The sequence below is a fragment of the Lynx canadensis genome, chromosome C1, assembly GCF_007474595.2.
Source record: "Lynx canadensis isolate LIC74 chromosome C1, mLynCan4.pri.v2, whole genome shotgun sequence".
Lineage (NCBI taxonomy): Eukaryota > Metazoa > Chordata > Mammalia > Carnivora > Felidae > Lynx > Lynx canadensis.
The window spans coordinates 12989717-13007291 of NC_044310.1; the positions used below are offsets into that span (position 1 = coordinate 12989717).

At 57.2% G+C, this 17575-nt stretch overlaps 1 protein-coding gene across 1 annotated transcript in view; it reads left to right on the forward strand.

Annotated features, from left to right (window-relative positions):
- Nucleotides 1–9029, forward strand: part of IGSF21 (immunoglobin superfamily member 21) — a 242998-nt gene extending 233969 nt beyond the window's left edge. The window contains exons 7-10 of the mRNA XM_030328031.1: nt 6959–7044; nt 7412–7604; nt 8000–8038; nt 8794–9029. Coding sequence (XP_030183891.1) covers nt 6959–7044; nt 7412–7604; nt 8000–8038; nt 8794–8867 — 392 coding nt within the window. The 3' untranslated portion in view covers nt 8868–9029. The remainder of the gene's footprint in view (nt 1–6958; nt 7045–7411; nt 7605–7999; nt 8039–8793) is intronic.
- The last annotated feature ends 8546 nt before the right edge of the window (nt 9030–17575 follow it).

The following is a 17575-nucleotide window of genomic DNA, read 5'->3' on the forward strand; positions in this document are numbered from 1 at the left end:
GGTCGCCGGCCACCTCGGACGTGGGGAAGGGTGGGGCACGGAGGCGTCCGGGGCAGGCCCAGAGATCAGGGCCGGGGTTCTTAAGGAGGTTTGCTGAGCTGGACTGGGGAACGTGGGTGGTCACAGGGAGGTCAGGAGAGCTTGCTGGACGGGGTCAGGAACACTAGAAATCAGGGGAATTTGGTCCGTCAGTATCGCGAATATGTGAGTCGGAGAAGTTTGCTGAGTAATTAAGCAGAGGAGGGTTCAAAGGTGGACACTATGGCCCCAGAGCCTCGCTCTTAGCCTCTCACTGTGCCACATCCGTGGTCTCGGGCAGCTGCCCCCGAGCACTTTCGCGTGTCATTCCTTGGAGACCTCACGAGCTCCCCCTACTGCCCGGCCCTGTGCTAGGTGCTGGGACCTCATCAACCCGCAGCCTGCCCCTACCACCATCTCCGGACCCCCGCGCTTTCCACTGTCCTTTGGCGAATGTGAACCTCAGGATGCCATCTGCTCCGGGCTGGGAGACAGAGCAGCCTCACCCCTTCGCTTTTTCCCCCAGGAAAGTCGTCCCCTGCCCCTCTTGCCCAAGCAAAGCTCGGCTTCCCTGGGATGGTGCTCTGCCCCACCCCCACCGACACGGGGAAAGACCAGACAAGGACTTGAGAGCAGCTGGAAAAGTGAGTGTGCAGCTCACAGCTCACATCGCAGTGATGAGGGGGTGCTGCCCCCGGCCTGCCCCACCCCCTTGCCCTCCCGCACCCCAAGCCAGATTAAGGACTCGCCTGCCCGGTCCCTGATCGCAGCAGGTTCCCTTGACCAGAGCCGCGCTGGCGTGCACCCCACCACCCCCCCATCGGAGCAAGGGCAAGGCCCCTTCACAGGCAGTGGGCATGCGCGGTCACGTGTGTGCACCCCCAGGGGAAGCAGGAAGCGGGGGACACTGCAAGGCTGCCAAGACGCAGGTGCCAAATCGGGGGGATGACACAGACCCCCAGGTTGGCTTCCCATCCAACTTTGGCTGCCGTCTGTTGGTGTGATCTCAGGCCTCAGGTCCCCGAGCCTCAGTTTTCTGACCTGTTGAATGGAGAGAATAATTGTAAGCTCATAAATATCGGGAGCCAGGCTCCCTGCAGGATGATTTGCCTACAAGTTCTCCTGGCACAGGTGCAGTGAGCTTATGGGGCAGGGAGAGACGCTGTCATTATTCCCGTTTCACAAGTGAGGGGAGCCAGCCAGGCTTGGAGTAACTCTCCTTAGGTCCGCCAGCCAGGTCCGACCCCAGGCCCACATTCTTCACCACTGTGCCATCTGCTGGGGCTGTGGCCAGGGGAGAGTGCTATGAGCTGGGGGGCGGGGCGAGGGTGAGTGGAGGACACCCTGCTCTCTGGCCACGGCGGGGAGACAGTAGGTTGGGCAGGTGACCTCGGGACACAGAATCCAATCATCTGATCAGGACTTTGAAGGTCAGGCCAGGGCGGACCAGAGCCTCCCCGCGATCTCTGCTGTTTCCTCTGCCGGGATGTCCTCCCCCAGCTCAGACACTACTCCCCACAAGAAGACGGATGCCTGGTGGTCCTAGAACCCATCTCAGTAGATGGCAACTACGTTTTTCCCATTGGCGGAGCCTGAACCCTCAGAGTCGCTTGCTTTTCCCGCTCTTTTCCCATGCTCCGCGTCTAAGCCAACCTCAAGAACCTGCCCCCACATCTGCCGCTTCTGGTGGTTTCCTCTCCGACCACCCAGTTCCCACCTGGATTTCGCAGCCTCCAGGCTGGTCTTTCCGCTCCCACCCTCATCCATTCTGCTCTTCCGTGCTGATTGATCGGCTTAAGATATAAATCAGATCGTGACACACATACATACCCACCCCAGCCCTTCCAATGGTAGACGAACAGATGGACCAAACAGATAGAATTCAGAAATAGAACCCAGAGAGAGAGAGAGTCCATCTTGATTTTTGATGAAGGCCCCAAGGCTGTTGAATGGGGAAGGAGAAGTTGTTTTAACAGACAGCCTTGAACAACCAGAGACGCTTAAGGGCAAAATGACCCCAGTCCCCTATCTCACGCACACACAAGAATTAATTTGAGATGAGTCACAGGCCTAAATGTGAAATCCAACATCATAAAGCTTCTAAAGCGACACATAGGAATCTGGCTTTGTGACGTCGAGGTAGACCAGGAGTTTTTCCAAAGGTCACAAAAGGCACCAAATGAAAAATTGAACACTGGTAAATGAGACTGAGTCAGAATCCAAAGCTTCTGCTCATAAGAAGGCACCTTCAGGAATATATATAGAAGCTGAGAAGAAATACTCTCCCTACAGATTTATGACAAAGGATTTGTACCTAGAATATATAAAGAACTACAGATCACGAATGGTAAGACAACTCCATTAAAAAGAAGAAGAAGAAAGAAAGAATACGTCCGAATGGCCCATAAGCATATGAAAAGGTTTATAATATCATTAGTCATCGGGAAAATGAAGACTAGGACCTCAGTGGGGTACCGCCGCACAAGCAATAGAACGGCTAACGTTGAAAGAACGGGTAATGTCAAATGCCAACAAGGATGTGGAACCATCAGAACCTTCGTGCGTCACCGGTGCGAGCATAACCAGTGCCACCATGTTGGACGATTAGCACTTGCTTTCCCAGATGAAAACATCCTTACTTTATGACCTAGTAATTTCACTCCTAAGTGTTAACCCAAGACAAATGGAAACATTATGTCCACAAACGTTTGGAGGTGAATGTTCACAACAACGACAATAAAAACTGTAAGGAACCCGAATGTCCGTAATTGGGAAGGTGGGAGAACAAAACCGTGCTATCGTCCTACGATGAGCTACTTCTCATCAATACAGATGAACTCCTGTTAGTCGCAACCACGTGGACAGAGCTCAGAAAACATGATACCGTGTGCAATACGCCAGACGGCACAGAGTACACAAGTTTATACGGTAAACTTCTAGAACATTTACCAAAACTCTCCAGTGAGAGAAGTCAGAACAGCGTGTACCTATGGGGGGTGGGGGGAGGTGGAAGGAGGCATAAAGGAACCTTCCGGAGGGATGGGGGTGTTCTAGAGTTTGATTGGGACGGTGGCTACACAGGTGTTCGCATTAGGATTCGCTAAGTTGTGTTCAGAAGAGTGCATTTCCCTGCACAACTGCCATTATATTTAAAACCAAATCCCAGTGATGTCCGTACATTACCCCCCTCTGCTCTGTCCGCTCCAGCCACGGGGTCCTCTTAACTCTTCTGTGAATGCACCCAGCTCGGGCCCACCACGGACTTTGCACCGGCTTTCCTTTCTGCCTAGAATAATCTTGCCCCAGATATTCTTAAGCCCTCTGTCCCTAAGGCCCCTGTTCAGATCTTCTACTCAGAAAGTCCTTCCTTGAACACCGTATCTCAAACAGCCTCTTCCTCCTGGCCCCATCAGCTGCTTATCTCACTTTATTCTCTGGCGTCACATTTCGCTCAACCTGCAGGTACATTACGTGTTTCCTAATTCCCTGGATCTGCCACTGGAATTTAAATTCCGTGTGGGCAGGGTCTCTACCTGCCTCGTTCACACGGTACAAGGCTCAGAATGATCCCTAACATATTACTCAGTAAGCACCTGTCTAAGAATTAAGTCCTACTTTTCTGGGTTGTTGTGAAGATTAAATAAGGCAGTACATATCCAGTGCTTAGCATAGTGACAGACAGAGTAAGCACTCAGTAAATATCAGCTACTGTTATATTCATTGTTATAGCCCCAGCATTGCCCTGCACAGTAATCGGCACAGTTTAGGTGAGCCACAAATAACTAGATGTATAGAGCAGATAAATGAGTGGGTGGGTGGGTGGGTGGATGGATGGATGAGTGGGCGGGTGGGCAGATGGATGGATGGATGGATGGATGAGTGGGCAGGTGGGTGGATGGATGGATGCATGGGTGAGTGGGTGGATGGATGGATGGGTGGATGGAAGGAAGAACAGATGGATAGATGGACAGAAGGGTGGATGGATGGATGGTTGGATGGATGGATGGATGGATGGATGGATGAATGGATGGAAGAACAGGTGGAAGATGGACAGAAAGGTGAACAGATGGATGGGTGGGTGGGTAGGTGGATGGATGGATGGATGGATGGATAGATGGATTAATTGGATGGATGGATGGACGGACAGATGGATGGATGGATGGATGGAAGAACAGGTGGATAGATGGACAGAAAGGTGAACAGATGGACAGAAAGGTGAACAGATGGATGGGTGGGTGGATGGGTGGGTGGATGGGTCGATGGATGAATGGATGGATAGATGGGTGAATGGGTGGATGGGTGGATGGATGGGTGGATGGATGGGCAGATGGATGGATGGTTTTAGTGAACACCCAGAATTCCTGGGGGAAACCTAGAGGAGCTTTTCCATGAGCTTTCACAAGGCTGTTCTTGCAGTGGAATCTTCAGGAGAGAATCTTCAGGGCAGCTTATATCATCAGGATCGTTTATACTCCCCTAGACAGACGCACACCACTTTCCATTTCACGTTATAGCCTCCCATCTGTCCTCCATTATCATTTTCAGAGTAACTCCTCAAAAAGTGTACTAACCTATTGTCCCCCACTTACAGGTAAGGAGACTGAGGCCCAGCAAAGTTGAACTGATACATCCAAGTCATGCTGTCAGAGAGCAGAAGGCTAGGCCCCAATCCTGGGTCTCTGGACCCCCACTCTTTCTGTGTATCCAGCGGTGGAGGGCAGGGAAAGCCCAGGGGCTCAGAACATTCCTTTTGGAGACTCTCAGTGCTGTGTTCTAGGAGCAGGTGGGGGTTGGGGAGGCAGAATTTGACTGCCAGGAGCTGCTGGTGGCTCTCGGTAGGGGTGTGAGTGGGGAGGGTGACAGCAGCTGGCCTGGCTTGCGGAAGCAGCATCGGAAGCAGCAGTGACGGGCGGGGGTGGGATCTTCCGCCAAGGTGCTGGTTGGTCAGCAGCTGCCAGGATGGCGCTCAGAGTGAGGGCAGGACAGACCCCTCACCTGCCCCCCTTCGTCCCCCAGGGCCAGCTCCACACAGGAGCCTCTGGGAACCTGCAGCTCAGGCAGCCACGGAGAGAGTCTGGCTGCCCGAGTGAAAGACAGCACCCCTCCCTCCCCACCAGCCCTGGCCTCGGGGCCTCCCTCGGAAGACCCATCGAGCCCTGCTCCCATCACTTCCTTGCTGTGCGGCCTCCGGCAAGCTGCAGCCCTCCAGAGGGCCAGGTGTATGGCCTGCAAAATGGGTTTCATGCAACCCTGCCTCATAAGCACCCTGAGGATGGGGCGATAGGCCTAACAGGGAGTCTAGAGCATGTGAGGTTTCCTCCCACCTCACTCGCTAGGCCCAGGCCTCTGCTGGAAGGGGCGACCGCTAGCACTGGGGGGGGGGGGGGGGTGGCAGGGGGCCCGGCAGGTGGGGCTGTTCTCATTGTTCCCATCGTGCACCTGGGGAAAGCCCCGTGCAGTGACCCAACCAAGGCCACGCACGCTAGACCGGAATCCGCCCCAGCCTCCCTCCCGTCTGGCGCTGGCTGGCGGAGGCGGCCCCGGAAGCCCTCCCTGCGCCCCCACTCCTCCCACCCGTGCGTCCCTCAGCCCCACGTGGCACTTCAGACGCCTGGCTCGTGGTTTAATTAATAGTCCTTTCGTTTCCTTCTCAGAGAATGAACTTCGCAGTGCCAGGGGGACCACCCACATCTGCGGGCTGCTCTGATTTCCACTTGGAGAGCTGAGCGGGGAGGGAGAGGTTGGGGAGGAGGCAGGGGTGGGTCGGGGAGAGCCCAGGCCAGCCCCAGGGCCTGGGACACAGCTTTTCTCCTGCCGTCACCCCCGGAAGATGTTCGCAGAGAAGGCACGGGTGTGGCGCTCTAACCAAAGCCTTGAGGCCTCCCTCCAGCTGGGGAGGCCTCTCCCCCATGCCCCCTGACCTTCGGCCTCAGTGCCCACAGGCCCTGGCTCCTCCTTACCCCCCCGGAACCCTCCTCAGGAGTTTCGTGTCTCAACTGAAATGCCACCTTCCTTGGAGGAGACTCTGGCCGGCACTCACCCTCCGTGTGAGCAGAGCATCTGCATACTGGTTTCCCGTCTGTGCACTCGCTTGTGCGTGGAACGTGTGCCCGACTCAAGTGTGAGCTCCCAGCCGGCAGGCACCTGGCTTGCCCACACTGCGTGCCCCCCGCACCGCCCAGAGCCTGGCACGGGAGTGGCTCACTAATTGCCTGTTGAATGACTCAATGAGTCTGGGGGAAAGAGCCCCAGGGAACATGGGAAATTAACCGCGTGGGTGACCTTGGATAAGCCCCTTTGTTACTCCTGCACCTCGGTTTCCCAATCTGATCCTGAGGGGACGGGCTCAGAGGTCCCGGTGGCTCTCCCAAGCCCTGACATTCTCTTGTGCGCAGGACGGCAAGGCCCCGGGCGTCTTGTCCCCCAAGCTCACGATATAAAGGGCCTTGAAAGAAGTGATACAGAAGGTGAGGAAAGAGGCAGGGAGGACAAGGGCCGACGGGAGGAGATGGTCCCCCCCCACACACCTGTCTACCCCCCGTACCTCCAATCTAGGGATTCCAGAAAAACCCCACTGGGCAGATTACCTAGTAGAAGGAGCATCGGGTCAGAAGGGAGACAGCTGAGTGTTGTCCTGGCTCCTACTCACTGCGTGACCTTCGGCAAGTCCCTTGCCCTCTCTGTGCACCACCACTGAATCCCAGGTCTCAGGGTCGGACTGATTGCAGGGGCTCGGGGACTGAGTGTGCGTAAGAACGCAGGCGTGGATGGATGAATGGGCATCGTCAGAGCTCCTGGCTCAGTGGCAGCTCCCCCCACGGATGCTCACTGCTGGACTGGAACTTTCTCTCCCGCTTTCCCCGTGCCTCCTTTCCTCGCTCAGTCTCCCCTTCTCCATATATACGCATACCTCTCTGACCTGGCCTTCCTCTCCCTACAGTTGCCCCGAAAGGACCCAAAATCATGATGACACCCAGCAGAGCCCGGGTCGGGGACACAGTGAGGATTCTGGTCCATGGATTTCAGGTCGGCCTCACTCCGAGCATCTGGAAGGGTGGTGGGAGGTGACAGGGACACCACTGGTCACCGGTATCCCTCTAAGACACTTCCCTTGACCTCAGTCCCCCAGCCGGTGAGGCGGAAGGGCCTCTGATGAGGAAGGGCAAGGTTTTGCTCTCCATCCAGAGCCCAGCGCAGACCCAGCTCATGGACTTGGCATCCTTTCCGGCCCTGGAGTCCTTCTCTTGCTGGGGTTCCGGGCAGCCACTCCTGCCCCATCGGATGGCAGCGTGTGTCCAGCCCCGGCCAGGCCATGCCTCTGACCCCTTCCTGCTCTGGCAGAATGGTTCCCCTTGTGACCCAACGCTCCCCCCCCCCAACCCCCGACCCACAGAACGAAGTCTTCCCGGAGCCCATGTTCACCTGGACGCGGGTCGGAAGCCGCCTCTTGGATGGCAGCGCTGAGTTTGACGGGAAGGAGCTGGTGCTGGAGCGGGTTCCCGCCGAGCTCAACGGCTCCATGTACCGTTGCACAGCCCAGAACCCCCTGGGCTCCACCGACACACACACCCGGCTCATCGTATTTGGTACGCTGCCCTGAGCGGGGGTTGGGAGGGCGACCAGGGGTGGCGCCCTGGCTGGAGCCGTCCCAAGGACGAGGGAACGGCCGGGGCCCGGGGCCCCTAAGTTTGCCTGCGAGGATGCCCCACACAGAGGCACCGGAGTTCGGTGCTTGAAGCCGGATCTCTGGGTTCGGATCCCGGACGCATCACTTCACAGCCAGGCAACCTGGGGCAAGCTGCTCGACCTCCCCCATTTCTCCGTGTGGGAAGCAGACCTAATGCCACGTCCGCACAGGGGCTTTGGGCTGCCCCGAGAGGGCGCCCGCGATACCACACGGCAGGTGCTGGAAATGGGAGGGTTCCTTTACGGAGCTCTGAATGTCACCCCAAGCCGGTTCTCTTTCCGTCCTTTCCAACAGAAAACCCAAATATTCCAAGAGGAACGGAAGACTCCAATGGTACGTCCTCACTCTCAGAGCTTCTCGCTAAAAACCAAGGGATCTGCAAGGGTCCGGGCAGCCCCGGTCTCCCCAGCGTCGGGCGGTTGCCCTCTGGTTCAACAGAGTCTGGGTCAAGGGTGGTCAGGAATGGGTGCTGAAGCACTAAGGGGGACTCAGCACCCCGAAATCAGCCAGTGGGGGTTTCCAGGGACCTAGCGTGTCCCCCCGCCACCATCCACAATGACTCTAGCTCACTCAGCTCAGAGAACTTAGCCGCCCTGGCCCTAAGAGGATGTGTCACCATTGACCATGGGCTTGTGCCCCCGGGCTCGGGACCACTCCACAGGGCAGCGGGGAGCACATTCAGGTGCCTCGGCTGGAGACTCTTGTACCCCCCTCCCTGAGCTCCTGCCCAACCTGAGCACCGGTCCACGGGATCCAAACACCGCTCCCTGGCCCACCAGCCCTTTCCTCCCCACACTGGGCTGATCTCACATTTCACAATGGAGGCCCCCACACCCGGTCCCCACTGGATGGTTCCAGTGGCCACCAGGGAGCCTGAGCTCAGTCCAGCAAGCCCGGGGCAGGGAAGGGGTCACGCCCAGTTTGGTGGGACAGGTGGCAGAGCTTGGATTTGAACCCAGTGCATCCCGTGGCTGAAACCAGACTCTGCTGGGGCCCTTTGAGGCTCTGCCATCGGGGATCCGTTCCTGCCCCGCCCATCGGGGTCCGCGGCCCTGACCCCGACCCTGCTCCCTGCCGCCCTGACACAGGTTCCGCTTCTGGCCCTGCTGGCGTCCGGCTCACCTTGGTGCTCGCCCTGACAGTGGTCCTGGAGCTGACGTGAAGGCCCGGCCGCCGCTCCCGCCACTCCACCCTGCGCTGACTTCGCCGCGATCGGTTTTCTTTTCTTTTCTAAACTATTTCCAGTCTGTTCTTCGTCTCTTTCTGTCTGTGTCTTGGCTTCTTCAACCAGTTTAATTAAAACGAAACAATTTTCCCCACCTTAGTCTGCGGCTCTGAATTCGTCTTTTGTTCTGTGGCAGCGACTGGCACTCCCTGGCCCCCAGTGTCAGGACAGGCCCCGGGGAGGGGGTAACAGAGGGGACGGAAGGCACGCTCCTTCTGGGAAGAGGAGCGGAGGTGCGGCTTACTGTCTCGGTCCAAGCGACCAGATGCGAGAGTGGCCGGAGACTCTCAGGAAATGCAAGGCTCTTCGGGGCCGAGTGTAACAGTCAGCTGTTGCCGCAGTACTGCTGCGTAACAAACCAACCCAACCTCAATTTACGCAACAACACGCATTTATTAGTATGCTTGTGTTCACGATGAAGCCGTTCCGCTGGTCTAGTCCAAGCTCAGTTGGGCAGCTTTGCTTCAGGTGACAGGTCGACTGGGCTGGACTCTTGGCTATGGTCGGGTTCAGGTCTCCACCACAGGTGTTTGCTCTAGGCCCAGGCTACAGGGGCAGTGGCTCTCCGACATTTGATGCTCTTACGGTGGCTCACCAAAGCTCAAGGAGCAACCCAAACCCCACAGCCATAGGCAAGGCATGTCTATGAATGCTTCTTTAGCCAAAGCAAGTCACCTGGCCAGAGCCAACATCAATCACGATCACGCAAAAGCCAGTGGCAGAGGTTCCAGAACTTTCTACCCGACCATGAGAAGATTCCCTGTGCCATTCGGCTATTAGCTCAGAGGGAAGGACTGAGAGACCCTGGGGAGGGTTGGGGTTGGCCCCTCTGAGCTGCAGCCAAGACTGAGGGTCATCGGGGGGACCCCACAGAGGACTGTATCAGTTTGGATAGGGCAGGCCATGTTGCAGTAACACAGTAACCCCAGAGTCTCACTGGCTTAGCATAATAACAATTTATTTGGGGTTCATGCAGGTCGGGCAGCCCTCTTGCATGTTGTAGCTACACTAACCAGAACATGGGGCCTCTGGAATCTCCATGGTGGGGGAGGGGAGGGCCGGAGGCTCGCCGCAGCAGGCAGGACAATGGTCCCCCAAAGATGTCCACACCCTAATCCCCAGAATCCATGTATATGTTACTTCACACGACATAAGTCATTTTGCTGATATGATTAAGGATCTTGAGATGGGAAGATTCACCTGGGTTATTCCAGGTGGGTCCCATGTCATCCCAAGGGTCCTTCAAGAGTGAGGCGAGAAGGTCAATGTCCACAGCAGATGTGACAACCGGAGCAAGGGACTGGAGTGAGAGGCCAGGAGCCTACCCGTGCAGGTGGCCCTGGAAGCCAGGAGGGCACCGAAGCAGATTTTCCCCGAGAGCCTCCCGAAGGAGCTGGCCCTCTGCGATCACTTAAGTACCAAAAGACTCTTTCGGACTTCCGATCTCCAGGACGCTACGGGAATAAATTTGCCTTGTTTGGAGCCACGAAGGTTGTGGTAATGTGTTACAGCAGCCACGGGGAACCCATCCAGTCACACAGGGTGTTTTGAGGGGCCAGGCCTGGTGGTGCCACAGGCCACCTGTGCCCACCTCCCATCGGCCAGACGTACTTCCGTGGCCCCAGCTAACTGCAAGGAGGCTGGGAAATGGGTCTCCTGTGTACCCTGGGAGAGGAAATGCAGTGGAGAGCACGGAGCATTGTGTCTGCCATGGAGAAGCACAGGATGAAGGGGGAGGGGGGAGGCCCTGTCCCCAGGAGTGGCCCCCACCTCTGCCCCATGACGTCACTGAGCTCTTTGTGCCTCTCCCAGGAATTGTGCTGGGGAATTGGGGGGGGGGGGGCGTCCCTACCAAATCTCCAGACCCCAGACATGCCAGGCTGGGAATTAAGCCGTGGCTTTGCCCCCCTTGCTGTATTCACGGCCCCTTTGCCTCTGGCCAAGTCAGGACCTGGATGGCCAATTCTATTCATTTCCATATTGCCTCCCAAATCTCTACCCCCCCTAACTTCCCTGCAATTCCAGACTCAGAAATCCAACTGGCTACAATTGGCCCCTCCCCGCGTGGGTGTCTAACATGCCCCTCCCACTCCCTGGGGGCTGAAACTCAGCTTTGGATTTGCCTTCCCGTACATGCTCCTCCTCCAGACTTGCCCTTCTCAGAAAATGGTCCCCATCCACCCGGTTGACCTGGTGAAACATTTGGCTTTTATCCGTCCACCTCTTGCCTTCGTCTCTCCACGTCTGACCCAACAGCCTGTTGGGTTGACTCTCAACTCTCATCCTGAATTCACTACCCTCCTTCTCCACTGCCAGCCCTCTATGCAAAGCCACCTCTAACCTGGGACACTACCTTGGGTTTCTTATCCGGTCTTCAGCTTCCCCTCTTGCCCAGCCCCCCACCCACAGCAGCCAGAAGGATGCTTTTAAACAGAAATCACTCCATGGCACCCTCCAAGTCAGAACCCTCCAATGGTTTACTAGAAACTGCAGTTTCTAGTAACTGCACAGATTGAATGTCTCTGCTTTCCCCAAATTTATGTGTTGGTACTTAATGCCCAACGGGATAGTATCAGGAGGTGCTGAGTTCATGAGGGTAGAGGCCTCATACATAGAAGCAGTGCCCTTAGAAAGAGACCCCCAAGAGCTAGCTTGCTTTTTCCACTGTGTGAGGACACGGCGAGAGGTCAGCAGTCCGCCTCCGGAAAATGCGGCCTCACCAGAACCCCTGATCGTGGATGCCCAACCTCCAGAACCGTGAGCAATAAATTTCTCTTGGTTCGTAAGCCACCCAGTCTGTGGTATTTTGTTATAGCAGCCCCACTGGACTAAGGTACCACCATGCAGGAAATAAATCCAAAGCCTTTACGAGCCACATGGGACGCAGCCCCGCCTGGTGACCCGGTCTCATTCACACACATCCCCCTCCGTTCACGCTCATCTTTCCGTTCCTCAAACTGTTCAAGCCCACGTCTGCCTCAGGGCCTTTGCCCTACCCTTGGCCAGAATGGCAGCCTTTGAGCGTGGGAGCCACGTCTGTATCATTCACTTTTGTGTCCTCAGTGCTTGGAGCAGAGCCTCACACATGACAGGTGCTTAACAACTATTGAGCCAGTGAATGAAGGAAGGAAGGAAGGAAGGAAGGAAGGAAGGAAGGAATCAGCACCTCTCCAAGACCTGCTATGGACCGGGTCCTGTCCTAGGCATCCAGGCCGCGGAGATGAGCAAGATGTTCTCTCTACCCTGAGGGAGCTCATGGTCTAGAGAGAGGAGGACATTTACCCGACTAACCAAGGTGACTCAGTGGGATGAGTGTTCAGCACCTCCCCAGAGCTCTGGCACACTGAGGTGGGAGAGATCCATTCTGCTGGGGTGGGAGAGATGGGTCAGAGGAGACCAAAGAGAATGGACGCCAGAAGGAAAGAGAGAGGCTGGCCAGGCAGAGAATATTCTGGACAGAGAGAACAGAATGAACAAAAGCTTAGAGGTAGGACAATTCATTACGCACTGGGGGGAGAGACAAGTAGTTACATCAGCACTTCCAAAAGTACATCAACTTGTTCAACAAATGTTTATGAAGTCCTCACCATGGGTCAAGGAGCACAGGGGCTGCAGATTCAGTAGGAACACCGTCATACAGCTCTTGTATCAGTTATCGATCGCCACAATGCTGCTGTATAACAAACATCCCCAAATCGTCAACATCAACCACCATTCGATATTTTCGTCACGCTGCTGAGCTGAGCCAGGCTTAGCTGATGGAGACTGGGCTCCCTCTTGTATCTGCAGTCAGCTGGGGGCTGCCTGGTCGAGGGTCACCTTCACTGAGATGACCCAGCTCTGTCCCATCTGTCATCCTCCAGCAGGCCAGCCCACGGAGGGCCGAGGAGCAAGAGGGAGAGCCAAAGCACACAGGCCTCTTGTGATCCGGGGGAACCCGCACTCCGTCACCTGTACCACGTTTCACTCACCAGTGCAAGTCACAAGGCCAGCCCAGCTTCAGGGGGCAGAGAAACAGACTGGGCTTTTTGTTGAGAAGAGCTGCAAAGTCCCATTGCATACTGTGTGGACACGGGGCAAGAGGCAGACGTAGGGCCATTTTTTGCCATCTACGCGATCTGTTCCTTCGGTGAATATTTGCCTACCTGCGTTTGGCAGGTTGATAGCAACACTGAAGCACATAACTTTCAAGGGTTGGGGGCTGTCAGATGTTCATCGCGATAAACATCCAGGCCGGATCAGCAGGCCACAACCACATAGTGCCACCGGCCTCCTCACCCTACTTCCTTCTTCCTCGAGGCTCTGTTCTGTCTCACATGAGCCAACCTGCCCCCTCTGCTGCCTGCCAGCCATCTTACCTAAGCCTCTGTCACACAACGCCTTTGCCTGTTTTCTGGAAAGAATAAAAAAAAAAAAAAAAAAGATTTGTTCCCACTCTTTGCCTTAATAGAGGGAAGCCCATGTAGGCATGAAATTGGAATTGCTTTGCCCTATTAACAGCACGGCTGTTGGCCTCCACTGACCCCTGAAGCGCATTAATATCTCAGCAGCAAGCGGACGGACTACATAAAGTGGCAGGGGACACGCCCGAAGAAAGCCAGCTGAGTGCCACGAGGGATGGGGGCGGCCGCCCGCTCTGGGCTCTGAACTTGAGGACTTCGTGGCCCGAGCAGACTGGAAAGGGTGGTTTCTCCGAGCTGGGGTCAAAGGGGAGGAAGGCGGGCTGGGTAGGGCGGAGCCCAGCCGGAGAGGGCGGGTGGATTCTTCATTTCTTTATCTGCTTGTCTAGTCTCTCCACTGACGGGCACTGAGCTTCCCCCTGGCCCAGGCCGTGCCATCAGAGGGCTCCCGTGATGCCCACTGATCGCGGTGCCTGGCTAGCCAGGCAGGTGCAGAGGCCCCTTGAGGCCACTCCCATCCCCCCACCCCCAGCCCATCGGCCAGGCTGGCAGCCCACCTCCTCCTGGCCCGCGGGGCTCTCCCAGTTGGGCTCGTCACGGCAAGTGCTCACGGCTGCCACTCGCAGTCTCTTGCGGTGGCTCCGAGATGGGACCGCCCTTCTGTGGCCTGGGTTCTCAAGCTGTGGACACCGGGGGTGCCCCCATCACTCGGGTCACAGGAAGTGGGAGGCACATAACATTCACCCCGCTGCTGCCCCTTCTGGGGAGGAGGGCCGGGGTCGGCTCTGCTGACAGTCCCTTGTCACCATCTGCTCTTTTGCCATGGGGACCCTGGGGTGGGGGGAATCACATGGCTCCTCTGCCCTGTGCCTCCGCAGACTGGAGACAGTCCCCCCTCCTGCTTCTGCCCTGGCTGAGCCATTGGCCAAGCAGGAGCAGATCTGCAGACCCGCCTACACCGCCGGCCTCTCTGCCCAGGCTCACAGCCTCCTTGCCCACGGGGAGATGCGGACAGCCCCTCCTCAGGGCTCTGGTGCCACACCAAGACAGGAACCCAGCCTTTCAGAGTCGCTGTCCTGAAAAGCTGTAGGATTTAGGGGATGTACAAGCATACACACAGCTGGGGAAACAAAACCAAAAATAAGGGCCTGGGGGGGGGTTCTCTGCCCCTGCGGGGGTGCTGACAGCCCCAGACGGTCCCTCAAGATGGGTGGCCAGCGTCAGGGAGACTCGGCCAGGAGCCCTGACTCCTGGCAAAAAGGAAAGCTGGGGGTATGGGGGGGAGGAGGGAGGGCTGGTGACCGAGGAAGCCTGCTTGGGACACTGTGGTCAGGTTCACCCTGGGATCAGAGATCTTGGGGAGACAGGAGGCTCCACAGAGGGAGTCTGGAAGAGGACCCTCCCGTCCAGTTGGGCTCTTGCAAAACAGGAAGAGACCAACGCCGGGACTGAATGCGATGAGGAGAAAGCTGAGAAGTCAGGAGCAGATGGAAATGAGACGAGATAGACGACAGACAGACACGGAGACAGATAGAGAGGAAGAGGGGGCGGGGAGGACACAGAGACAAAGAGGGAGAGACAATAAGGAGAATGAGAGAGAGAGAGAGAGAGAGAGAGAGAGAGAGAGAGAGAGACAGGGACAACGACCCTGCCGCCCAGCCAGGAAAGTAGAGCCACAGACCAGAGCGGGGAGTAGAGTTTTCCAGAAAGCACTTAAGCTGTTATGTTAGCGATTACGCCCTTGGCCTCCTCCGGGAGCGACAGCCCTAAGTGATAGGTGGAAGGAAACAGATGCGCGAAACACATGCATTTTTGTCAAACGGGCTCAATTGTCAGCGACAGGCCGAAATGACAGCGGAGTCCCCGGCTGCCAGCTGCACTGACCTTGGGGCGGAGCTTCCCTGGCCACCGCCCGGGCTCTGCCCCGTGATCTTCTCCCTCTCCCCACCCGGGGCCCACATTCCCCCCTCCGCCTCGAATCCCACTGACCCTGGAGTCCCCAAGGCCACAGAGAGAAAGCATTTTGGAGGAGTCCTTTCCTAAGCTGATGCCCACACCCCACCTCCTGCAGGAACTTCCTTCTCTGACCCAAGGGAAAGTCCCTTAAATCCCAGACAGGGGGGGATGCGACGCCGTAAGAGGGGCCCCCAGAGAGGCCAAGCGCACAGACCGGGCCTGGGTCCGACGTCCAGTTCCGTCGCTATCACTGTGACACGGGCACTTGACTTACCCTCTCTGTGTCTCCATTTCCTCTTCTGTAAAATGGGCCTGCCAGGGTTCACAGCATTCATCCCAGAGAGTCAGATGAAAGACTAGGGAGCTCTTACTTAGGATGAGGCCTGGCATGGCCGAAGTACTCCGCTAGCGTTAGCTACTGGTATCCTCACAAGGTACTAGGGAGCCAGCGAAACTTTCGAGCCAGGGGTGAGAGCATCAGAATCGTGGAAGATGCTCAGAAGCAGAGAGGAGAGTACTGTCGGGGGAGAGTTCTAGATCCTCGCTCCTCGGTGTGGTCTCTGCACCAGCAGCATCGGCGTCCCCCGGGAACTTGATAGCCGTGCAGAGCCTTGGGCCCCACCCCCGCCCCCCAGACCCGCTGAATCCGAGGCGCTATTTTAACAAGATCCCAGATGCTCGTGGGCCTAGTCAAGTTTGAGACGCCTGCTCTTGGCACAGGGAAGCCAGTCAGGTGCTTACTTAAGTAGCTCCCGGGAGAGGTTCCGTGAAGGTCAGTGGTGCCGGCTGGAGGGGAAGGGTGTGCGAAGCCTTGATTATGTACCACGCACTGGGCTGGAGGCTTTAGCCCTTGAAACAATGCTGTCTGTCCCCCACTTTCCAAACGCAGGGACAAAGCTCAGAGGCGCCATGGGACTCGCCCAGGCACCAACACGCCTTGCGCAGCAGCACCGGGGAGGCGTCCAGGGGCGATCCCAGGGGCGGGGCCAGGGAGTGGGGCTGGGGGAGGGCAAGAGCCTCAGGAGGGGCCCCCAGACCTCCGGGAAGGGTGGGTAGGGAGGGCGAGGGAGCCGTGATCACGAGCCAGAGGTCCTCTGGTCTGCACAGCCAGAGATGGAATAAAGGGTCCGGAATGAGAACGCAGGGGGACGTGGTAAGTTTGACGCTGGACACCCTGAGTGCGCGGAAGGAGGGCCGTGCTCCGGGTGACTTCCGGCAGGTCTGGGGCTCAAGCGGGGTGCCAACGTGGCCTCATCTGTCTGGAGAACAGCAAACAGGCGTTAAGCACGGACCGTCTGCCAGGCGCTCCGGCGCGCTGGCCCCGTGGACAGGTGTCCCCCTATCTTACAGAGGAGCAGGTAGAGGCTCAGAGGGTGAGTCGTTTGCTTAAGGTCACACAGCCCACAGGCACAGCTCTGAGATCTGAGGCCACGTTGCCGGGATAAAGCACTCGTGATCTTTCCAAACCACGCCAAACCACGGATAACCCACGCTGGAAGTTTGGGGGGGGGGGAGGGGGAAGGGAGGGGCTTAATTTAGCCCTTCGCCCCAAGGCCTAACGGACCAGTTCCCGACCCCGAGGCAGCCCAAGCCCAGGCCCGCGGAGAGCTACCAGGCCGGGCTGGAATGTGAACGTCACCCAGAAAGGGGCTTCGTTGTGAGGAAGATGTCCTCGGGGTTGGATGGCACAGGGCCGGGGCGGGAATGTTCTGGAGCCGGGCGGGAAGAAGCCCGGGAGCTGCCCAGTCCAAGCTCGCCCCATCCACAGTGAGGGCCAGGGATGCAACGACCTTGGGGGTAGAAAGCGTTGCGGGTTCAAACTGCAGGCCTTGCCGGGGCGCCTGGGTGGCTCAGTCGGTCAAGCGTCCAACTCTGGGCTTGGGCTCGGGTCATGAGCTCCCGGTTCATGAGTTCAAGCCCCACGTCGAGCTCTACGCTGAGAGGACGGAGCCTGCTTGGGATTCTCTCTCCCCCCCTCTCTCTGCCCCTCCCCCGTGCTCTCCATCTCTCAACATAAATCAACAAACATTTTTAAAAAATAACTGTAGCTTTGCCGTATTCCCACCGCGGGATCTCGGGCCAACCGCTCAACCTCTCTTAAAGTCTGTTTTTCCAACTGTGAAACGGACCGAGGCAGATGGTTGCCCTAAATGTTCTAATGATCGCAAGCTGGCCGGTGAAAGGGGCAGTACCGTGCGGTGGTTAGGAAGGTTAGCTTTGCAGCCCAACTCTGCGGGGTTCACATTCTGGCTTGGCTTTTGACTAGCTGTGCGACCTCAGGCCACTCAC